The sequence below is a fragment of the Carassius carassius genome, chromosome 9 (genome assembly GCF_963082965.1).
Source record: "Carassius carassius chromosome 9, fCarCar2.1, whole genome shotgun sequence".
NCBI classification, from domain to species: Eukaryota; Metazoa; Chordata; class Actinopteri; order Cypriniformes; family Cyprinidae; genus Carassius; species Carassius carassius.
In genome coordinates this window covers 19437125-19447958 of record NC_081763.1, presented here as the reverse complement: position 1 = coordinate 19447958, position 10834 = coordinate 19437125, and the positions used below count along the sequence as shown (strand labels likewise).

Here is a 10834-nt window from a genome sequence, read left to right as displayed (position 1 = left end):
GGGGTCACCAATTCCATTGCCTTTCCTGGCCTAATTTTTCTGGTGGCACAAAATTGTGTTTTTGATTAACACATTTATGATGTGAATTTAATATTTGTGCTTTGCATTGGTATTTTTTATTGTGCTTTATTCTGGAACATTATAAAAATCAGAACTGCATTCATAACAACAAATCAAAGCAGAGAACATGACAATATTGCAATAAAAAGAAATATTCTTTGTAGCATTGGCTGCCAAGACCAACTGGGAGGATAGCATTAAGACACAGGGGTCGAGTCTGAACTTTAGGGGAACAGACCAGGTGGGTGTGGTTATTACATTTACTACCAGCATATTGAATTAGGGTTATCTGAGATCCATTCTGCACTCTCACGCTCCGAGAGCGAGCTTTGCCCTAAAACACAAGAGAGGCGTAGTCGCTACAATAATGAATTCTCTGTTGAAATACTTATTGATACTCCTGGGACTTGTCTCAGTAATCATCAACATCGTGTTGATATGCTTAAATTCAAATAGGCTTCCAAAATGTATGTCCCAGCCGCAAGAGTAGCTATCTACAATTCAGGCACTCAGATAAAAGTCTATTTTTTGCGGACCTCACAGCAGAGGAGTACAAGTCTGTTCGCGACTACATGTGGGTCCAAGAAGTCTTAAATATCTCACATTCGTTCATAGCAAAGCCCTCGGAGAATTTCATCTTTTTAATTGATCTCTCGCTGCCGAGAAAGGCAGATGTGCTGCGCTACTTGGACTCCAGCGGACTGAAGCCCCCCCCCGCGAAGCGAGCGTCCTCGTGTTCTGTGGAGAGCGCGATTACCTGAAGGAGTACGTGGTGGGACCGTTATCTGGTCGACAGCAGCATCGTGATGTTACTCAGGAGAAGTACAATACTTCGGAGTTACCCTTCACAGCCCGCACGGTTACAATCCGAGAGTATGTGCAGCTCTTCACGCTCCTTAATCACGTTTTCCAAAAACTTGAAAAAACCTCTGACGGAAAGTTTTGGTTATATCCCAAAAGAAAGGGAGCTGCTGACGTTTGAAAATATGCCGAGAGGCACCAGAAGTGGAGACCGTAATACATGGATCTCTTTTTTCCGCGATTTCAGTGGCATGTACATCCATCCCGTGGGCTTCGAGATGCTGGTCAATCACGAAAGCAGCAACTCGTCGAACTGGACGGTTGACAAGTTGTTGTACAACGGCCAATACTTTGACACCATTAATGAATTTGTGGCGATTTACAAAGCGGGTCGTTTAAAAAAGATACAAAGAAATCCCAAATTACGCTTCGCTGAAGCCAAGGGAAAACCCTTCTGGTTTAGGACCACAGCAGTATTATCTTCAAGGGAGACTTTACAGCGTTAAAAACAACCAGGTGATTTATCTGGACTGGAGCTTCGCGTTTGGCTTGAGCTCTCTGACTGGGATGCGAGTGTTTGATGTTCGGTTTAAAGGAGAAAGGATTGCGTACGAACTCAGTGTGCAGGAGGCGATGTCTGTTATGCCTGGCATGATCCTCACACGAAGTTCCTAGACTCAAGTATAGGAATCGGTCGCTTCGCTCACGAGCTCGTGCGTGGGATCGACTGTCCGCACGCTGCCACCTTTGTAGACACGTACCGCTATATTGACACCAACGTTACGCAGCGTTTCAGAAACTCCATCTGTGTTTTTGAACATGACATTGGGCGACCTTTGCGACGGCATTTCTCCGATTTCTTTCATAATGGGTATGGTGGGATGGCAAACAGCGCCCTGGTGTTCCGTATCACTGCTATAGGGAACTATGATTAGCCTACATATGGGACTTTATTTTCTTTCAAAGCGGATCCGTGGATGCGAGAGTTCACGCCACTGGATACATATCTTCCTCCTTGGTTGATGGAAATTTGCAGTATGGCCACCAGGTTGCAGAGAATGTCCTTGGAAATATCCATACTCATTTTATCAACTTTAAAGTCGACCTGTATATTTTAGGTGAGACCTAAAACAAGCAAGCTCATTTAGCCTACTAAAGTTACAGTAACATATAATCACTTTTATTTACAGTCACAATAATTACATTTTACTCAGTGGAGATATCAGCTCCAACCATTTCCAATAAACAAGTAAAAACTTTTAAATGTTGACATTTTGTGACGACACATGCCATGGGTAACATTGGGAAAACAGCATAATAGACCTTTCATTTGTCAGTATGTTGCTGGACTTGAATTTGACTTTGAGAAATGTCATCCTCACCCTTCATTTGGCTAGCAGTTATTTCAAGATATAAAGATGACTGACTTAAGGATATTAATGTCACTCACCAATATTTGTGAACCTATTGTCAAAGGGATAGGCTAGTTTGCCCAAAATATACATTTAAAGATATAAAGTAATTTTTATGTGCAAATAACAGACATTTTTTAAGAACATCATACAGATGAGGAGTAAATGATGGCAGACTGTTTAATTTTGGGGTGCTCCGATCGCGATCGGCCGATTGTTAATGCGCATCTCGGCAGTAAAGCCGGTTCTCTAATCAGCAGTAAGTTCCCTCAGGTGCGTGATTTCACATAGAGCAGCTGTTACTACACAGAGCCGTTGTTAACTGAGAAGATGCGCAAATAAACGCTGGAAATGAACGTGGATTTGCGCATCTTCTCAGTTAACAACGGCTCTTATGTCGGCTCTTATGATGTCACTTATTTGGCGGGGGGGGGGGGGGGGGGGGGGGCACACAAAATGACTTATTTTCAATATAAAAAGTGATTGTGGACTGGATATTTTTTTTTACCTTTTATCACAGTCTTGGACATATCAAAGATTAGTAACATTGACATTGATGCATTGTTAGTTTTAGTGCAGCATTAGATTTCGATTTATTTCTCCCTCATTTATTGTTCGTGGCTGTTTTTGCCCCATTGACTTCCATTATGATGACATTTTTTGATAGGCAAAGCCATGACACCATATAATCATGCATTCTTGATTGCTGGTGGTTTTCCCTGTTGGGAAGAGGTAAAATGTATTATTTTTTACAGTTGATCACTAGGTGGGACCATTAACCCTTTAGATAGGCCTGTGCAAAAAAAAAGCTTAGTTTCTGGCTTGTATATGGAGTATAATAGCAAATTATAGTGTGTGTGTGTATGTGAGAGAGAGAGAGAGAGAGAGAGAGAGAGAGAGATAGTGTGAGAGAGACCTTTGCGGACTTATCTTGATGTGTCTGAAAAAATCTAAATACACCTCAGCTCTCAGGACTACATGGAGTAAACAAAATCTAAGTAAGTGTATTTATGCACCTGCTGCCTTTTGATGGTGAGAAGTATGGATGGCCTATGTGTGAAATGCTTGTCTTTTCTTGATGAAAAACAGCCACAAACAATAAATGAGGGAGAAAACTTTTAAATCTAATGCTCCACAAAAACTAACAATGCATCAATCCCAATGTTTTAACTAATTTTTGACATGCCCAAGACTGTGATAAAAGGTAAAAAAAAAATATCCAGCCACAATTACTTTTTATATTAAAAATAAGTAATTCTGTTTTTTTTTTGGTAATTAAAGAGTTAATATTTTGGATTTTTTTTAAACATTTGGTAGTTTTGATCAGGACTGATGTTGATTCATAGAAAATTGAAAAAAAAAATATTTATCTGATACATTTTTACAGCAGTTTAATTTAGTGGATATTTTCATCCCGAACATAATGAAAGGGTAGTGAATTTGAACAACTTACAAGGGTTAAAACATTTTCTTTCTTTTTTGAAGGTGTGAAGAATGTATTTCAGACTAAAGACATGGTGTATAAGGAAGTGCCATTGCCATGGATGCCTTCAGAGAAAGCAAAGATAGCACAACTGGTGGAGCAGCAAATTAAGACAGAAAAAGAAGCAGCGATGCTTCATAGCACCAAAACACCCCGTTACCTTCATATAGCCAGTAATCAGACTAATCAGTGGGGCCACCATTGCTCTCACAGGCTTCAGGTGGTGAGATTTGCTGGAGATCACCTCCCTGAAAGTGAGTCCGTAGAGAAGTCAATAATGAGTTACATTATTTTTTAGATGTGTTGTTTATCTCCCAATCACTTTCTTTTTTCTTCTAGGTATAAAGTTGCTATAACCAAGCATAAAGATGAAGAGCAGACGAGTAGCAGTCTGTACAATCAGAATTACATGTGGTCTCCATTTGTTGACTTCAGCAAATATATTGACGATAATGATATGATCGTCAACGAGGTATTAATGGACCACTTCATTAGAATGTTTTTATTCAGCAGATATTTTTATTTAATGCAAATTCTGACTTAAACTACATTATGTCTTCTAAAGGACTTGGTTGCCTGGGTGACCACCGCTTTCCTACACATTCCTCATGCAGAAGACATCCCCAACACAGTTACTGTAGGCAATGGTGGCGGTGTCATCCTTAGGCCACACAAATATTTTAACAAAGATCCGTCCATCAATTCACCTTATGGGGTGTATTTTGGTCCAGGCTCTGAGAGTGACTGTGAGTACAACAAAATGGCGCATCTGGAAAAGGATCACTGCACTTCCACACTGGAGCCATTCACTTACCATGGCTTTGAAGATGTTATGAAGTTTGAGTAAGGATCCTTGTTCAGGTTGTTTCTTAGTATATCCTCCATCCTCACTCTACACTAGTTAGTTATTTTAACAAGCACTTTCCTGCTTTTCTAGCTTTTTATGTAAATATTATAAATATTCTCTAAGTTTGTAGAAAATTATCGTGTGATGTGTTTTAGACTATTAAATTAGCATATTATTTAGGTTATATTCTTCCCTTTTTTTTTTGTGAAGGGTCATTTTAAATTTAAATAGATTGATAGAACACCTCACCAAATGGACTATTATTTTTATGAAAATGTTCATCCATGAAATAAAATGTGAAAAGGTGACTACATATTGTTTGTTTGTTTTTTGTTTGTGTTTTTGTTTTTGGGGACGGGGGGGGTAATATATATCTCTAAATACTTGTATTTTTCTAAGCATTGTATAACATGCTGTTTATTATAAGCATGTTGTCTTCTTATTTAAATGCTCAAGCTCTTTAAAGACAGATGGATTCTGTTTGGCTGACATTGTTTTTATCATTAATCAGCAAGAAAAAATTATTCTAGAATTGATTCCAATTATATTGTTTCTCTGTCGTTATAATTATAGTTGTGGCAACACAACTAAACTGAAGAAATCCATCCCTTGCTCCGCGACACAACAAATGTTACATATGTTTGAAACAAAACGTTTGTTTAAAAAAAACATCAACACAACTGTTCACACTAGAGTAACTTGCATAAACCATTTTCTCACTTATATTCTATATCTGTATTCTGTTATTTTTTTCTGTGGAATACAAAGGAGAATTTTAAAGAATTTTCATGCAGGTGTTTTCCATTCAACAGTTCCAAAAAAGCAATATTAAAACATATGACTAGTCCACATGCACTATATTCCAAGTCTTCTGAATATAATAGCTTTAAAGAACAGACTGAATTTTTTTATTTACTGAAAATATTCACCTCTTGCTGCTTAAGAGCAACTTTCAAATCATGACAAGATAACATCGTCATGCTCTACCAGTTCATCTGCAATCAATTAATAGCGTTTTCTGTCTCCTTGGAGTAATTGTTTGGCCTGTTACACATGTCCTCCATCCTTGTAGGAGACAGTTCAGCTCTACTGAATCAAAACCTCAGATTACTTTTTAGCCATCAGTAGATGCATGCAAAACAAAGCCTGGTTTTACAGCTGAACAGATAAGGAATCCAAACCTATTAAGAGCATGACTTGTCGGAGGGCTATAGATTGTGGAAACTGACATTGGACACTAAACTTCTTCAAGGATTGATGATTGTTTATCTCACAGCTGCCCCTTATTTCAAAGTATATTCATGCAAGTAAAGACTGATATACATATTAAACAAATTTAAACTCATAGATGTACAGCTATTCTGTCAAGATGTCAATGAATTCCAGATGGTATATTTGGAGAGCAGCAGCTGTGTCAGTTAGGGTCGTGTTATCTTAGTTTGTACATACTTTACCCTCCCCTCATTAATGTATGTGAGATGTAATTTTGTGTGATATGTATTGAATGTTAGATACCGTATGGTGAGAGTCCAATTCTTTTTAATCGTCATACTTTTTACTCTTTATTTACTTATTTAACAGTCTGGATCACAAAAATGTATTGACATTTACATTACATTTATTCACTTAGCTGACGCTTTTATCCAAAGCGACTTACAATTGCTATATATGTCAGAGGTCGCACACCTCTGGAGCAACTAGGGGTTAAGTGTCTTGCTCAGGGACACATTGGTGTCTCACAGTGGATTCGAACCCGGGTCTCTCACACCAAAGACATGTGTCTTATCCACTGCGCTAGCACCACCCCTAGCACTTTTAAACCATTATCTTTATGCAACAGCAAAACAACAGCAAAAAATATAGAAAGCAACATATAAAGATATCAAACTATTGATTTGGCTAAGAAATACTCTATTTAATAAATTTCACACATTTAAAACCACATAAAAACTACCTAGACAACTTGCCCCGATCTGTCCAACACAATTTGTGAAATTGGACATTGCGCTCACTGCCTTATATTTTATTTCTCGGAAATGTACACGCAGCTTATTAATATTATTGTAATACTGTGTTAAAATGTGTTTCAACAGAGCACAGAATCAACTTATCAAGCCTTCTTTCTCAGGCTGTAGTTTGACAGGAGGGATGATAAGTGTATCATGTATTGCTGGAATTCCAAGAAATCTCTGAAAGATTACTATCTTCTGGCTTGTGCTTAAAATTCCATTTTTTTTTTAAGTTGCTACAGCTGCTCCTTTAACTTTCTCAGCATTCCCACTGGGAAGTGGGAATACAGATCACGATTTCCAAATGTGGGCTACACGAACTCTCCAACATGATTTGTGCCACTGGACATTTCGCTCGTTACCTTATAATTAGTAAGACAGACATACAGCTCTTGTAACAACCACCCTGCATTACAAATAACCTCATCTCCCCTATAAGGTTAAAGAATTTATCACTGTGCACAGCCCTATATGTGCTGCTATCTCTCAGATTTAAACAATTTGTCTTGCGTGTCATTTCAAACCGTTACAAACAAAACAGCTCTACAGCTGCTTCCTATAATTTCTCAGCATTCCCTGGGAATACAGATCATGATTTCCAGATGTAGACCACACATTCAAACAGTGCAGTTCAGCGGTGAACCAAAGTCAAAGGCTGCGTGTATAAAGAAGACCACAAAATGATGTGAAAATTTACTTAAAACAAACCCAAGTTATCATTATTATAAAACAATATTTTGGATTCATGATTGACGATGATATGCATAAACAAACACACAAGTACACAAACAAAACAGAGTTTAAGTGTATGCATAACTGACAAAATCAAATACAACATTACTGCTTCACTACCTTAACATATCTGCTTACAACATGCTCTAAGACAGAAGATGTTAAATGATTACCTCCTTTCTCACTAGAATATCTTCTTTATTAGCCCAGCATATACATAATGTGCACATACTCAAAATCATACAGTATTTCTTTTCAAAGCTGTAAGCCCGCAGGAACTGACCACTGTTTTTTTTATTTCAGGGGGGAAAGACTTCAGAGATTGGACATGACCAGAGGGCGTGAGATTGCACTGCCCTTAAAGAACTGTGCACTTCCTGCATGTCTTCTTGTGTATGTGAGCTACATTTGGTTCAACAGGACTGTGGAACTACTGTAGACTTAAATGCAAGATTGCATGTTTAACAGCAGAACTCAAAATGCCAAACATGCTAAATTGCATGAAGACAACACAAATGAGCCATCTGACCATGGTAGTAGAATGTCCATCAGTACATACTGTATATATTGCACATGACTAGGCTGATAGGTCTCTGTGGATATGACATCTGTAAACATTGTGGAGCTCTTAACATCCTGCAGGCAGTGTTCTTGTTTACAGTCTGCACTGGGCATGTTCCATCTTTGTTTTTCCACATGGCTGACTCGTTCTAGCGACAGCTCTCAGAAGTTCTGGAAGCCAATGGAAAATGTGCCATCTCACAGTCGTGAGGCTTCGCACGAACAGGCCTCCAAAGGCTGCTGGAAATGAACCGTCATGCGAATTCAAGGTAAACAGTGTCATATGAAGGTCTCGGTCAAACTTTAATAATATCTTGCTAATTCTTCATTTGATGGACACACAGTTGAACTAGGACTGAGCTACGATACACTAATGATGAGAATAACGTTTTATGTAATTATTTTTACTTCAATATTTGTGTCAGTTTCTATGAAAGCACATAATTTCCCTCTAAATTTCAATACACGTTACATGTTACATTTATATACACTACCGCTCAAATGTTTGGGGTCAGTATGTTTTTTTTTTGAGAGAAAAATAATACTTATATTAAGCAAGAATGCATTAAATTGATCAATAGTGACAGTAAAGATATTTATAATGTTTCAAAAGAGTCCTATTTCAAATAAATGCTGTGCTTTTAAACAACTATTTTTGATCAAACATGATAAATGCAGTAAAAGGGACTTATGCTTATGATATATATAGAGAGAGAGAGAGAGAGAGAGAGAGAGAACAGTCAAGAGTCCTATGTGGCCATGCACATGACCTCATTCAACTATTGAGTGTCTTTCTCATAATGGAGAGCTACATTTAGCACCCAAAACCAGCCACTTCACACACATGCACAGCACAGGCCCTCTTTAATGACCAGACTAATGTTTGGAGAGCATTTTCCCTCTATTTACTCCTGAGTCCAAAGCTCAGGTGGTGCCCAGTGACCAGGCAACTGAGTGGATGGATAAAAGGAGCAGCCTGAACTCATGCAAGTCGTCACTGGGATAACAGTCTGGATTCAAGACACTAAAAACAAAATGAAGAGATTAATTTTACAAATAGTGACTTGTGCCTGATAAGACTCACAACGTTACCCAAAGACCGAGAACATGAGTGAGGATCTGTAATATTGTATTGTTTTACAACAGACCGACAGTATTAATGGAAGTCTTGTATGGTTATGGGATCAGCTGTACGGTCTACCTGCAGACACATTATGGACATGCCCAAAGCTGGTTTATCTTTGTGTCTACAGTGGCAGACCTGCGTACAACATTTTTATTCTTTTTTCCCATCTGGTTCCACCTACAATCAGCAATTGGAGTGAAGCTGGTCTGGGTTGCTGTTGTGGGAGACTGGCTCAACTTAGTCCTCAAGTGGTAAGCATTGTTGTTGTTTCTGTAAATATTTGGAACCAGATTGTATTCTGTATTTGGAACCAGATTGAATGGTTAAATAACAGAATAGTCACAAATAAAGCAATCTCTCAATATTGAATGCCTATATTTAATGAATTTATCTTCACTTGTCCTAATCAGGTTTATTTATTAAATCACTAAACAGGCTTATGTTTGGTGAGCGTCCTTATTGGTGGGTTAAAGAAACTGTTTATTATGGCAACTTGACTGTACCACAAATCAATCAGTTCCCCATGACCTGCGAGACTGGTCCTGGTGAGCGTCTCCTTATGTTTCTCATTGTATTTATATAGACCGACCAACACACTAAATCAGAAGCAGATTTCACAGCAGTTTCTGTTCGATCTTCTAGGAAGTCCCTCTGGTCATGCGATGGGAGCTGCAGGGGTTTACTATGCCATGGTCACGTCACTGCTGACGATTTTACAGGGATGTGACCCTCTGAAAAGATGGTGAGTGAATATGTCCTGTTTATATTTTTATATAGTACTCAGATATCATCTTAATTTAGAAGATGATACCAGACTGTTTTATCACCATAACAAGTTGTATATTTTTAAAAATGCTGTTTATTTTTGGGTAGATGATGGGCCAATTACTCAAGTAGATATTAAATGTCATTTAAAAAAATAACTAGGCTGTTCATGTCAATGTTTTGCTGTTTAATATTATTAATAAACATTTTCCTTCTTTTGCATTTGCGCCATATAATAGGTGTTTGCAGGGTCTTCTTTGGGCCCTTTTCTGGGGTGTGCAAGTTTGTGTCAGTCTTTCTCGAGTCTTCATTGCAGCTCATTTCCCACATCAGGTCATTGCGGGAGTTGTCTCGGGTGAGTTGCATTGTATATTTTTCATTATAGTCTGCCATTCAAAATTACATACAATATGAATAAGATCTCTTACAACTTTTACTAAGTAATTGTTCACTTTCATTATACAGGAATCGCTGTAGCCACTTTTTTTAATAGAGTGTCCTGGATCTATTCAGCAAGCTTGAAGAGTTATGTGCACACCATCCTCTGTCTTGTGTTCATAGCGCTGGGACTTTATGCACTGTTGGATGCTTCTTCAATAGACCCCTACTGGAGTTTAGTGAAGGCACAGAAGTGGTGCAATCAGCCTGAATGGGTCCATCTGGGCACCACGCCCTTCGCTGGCCTCGTCCGCAACACCGGGGCCCTGTTCGGCCTAGGGCTGAGTCTCCATTTGCCTATTCAAGGTGATCTGGAAAAAAACAAGAGCTGTGGAAACAGTGCCATTTACAGACTGACCTGTACAGCAGCAACACTGCCACTCCTGAGCCTCTTAGACTCCTCCAGACCTCCCACAAGCACTCATGCGCTCTTCTACGCACTCTCTTTCTGTAAGAGCGCCACTGTGCCTCTAACCACAATAAGTTTTGTACCTTACTGCATAAGCACATTAGCAAATGTATACCACAGAATAAAAGCATATTAAACTCAGAAAACACATTATGGGACTGTATTTTTGGCAATTAAATCTGTATTTACTA

General features: G+C 38.5%; 1 protein-coding gene and 1 pseudogene across 1 annotated transcript; both read left to right on the top strand.

Moving 5' to 3' along the window:
• Positions 1-388: 388 nt before the first annotated feature.
• Positions 389-4604, top strand: LOC132149219 (retina-specific copper amine oxidase-like; annotated as a pseudogene).
• A 4427-nt stretch (positions 4605-9031) lies between these two features.
• Positions 9032-10779, top strand: LOC132148600 (glucose-6-phosphatase catalytic subunit 1-like). The gene is made up of 5 exons (XM_059557302.1): positions 9032-9282; positions 9467-9576; positions 9674-9773; positions 10036-10151; positions 10262-10779. The coding sequence occupies exons 1-5, from the start codon at positions 9065-9067 to the stop codon at positions 10777-10779; spliced, it is 1062 nt and encodes a 353-aa protein (XP_059413285.1). The 5' UTR covers positions 9032-9064.
• Positions 10780-10834: the final 55 nt, after the last annotated feature.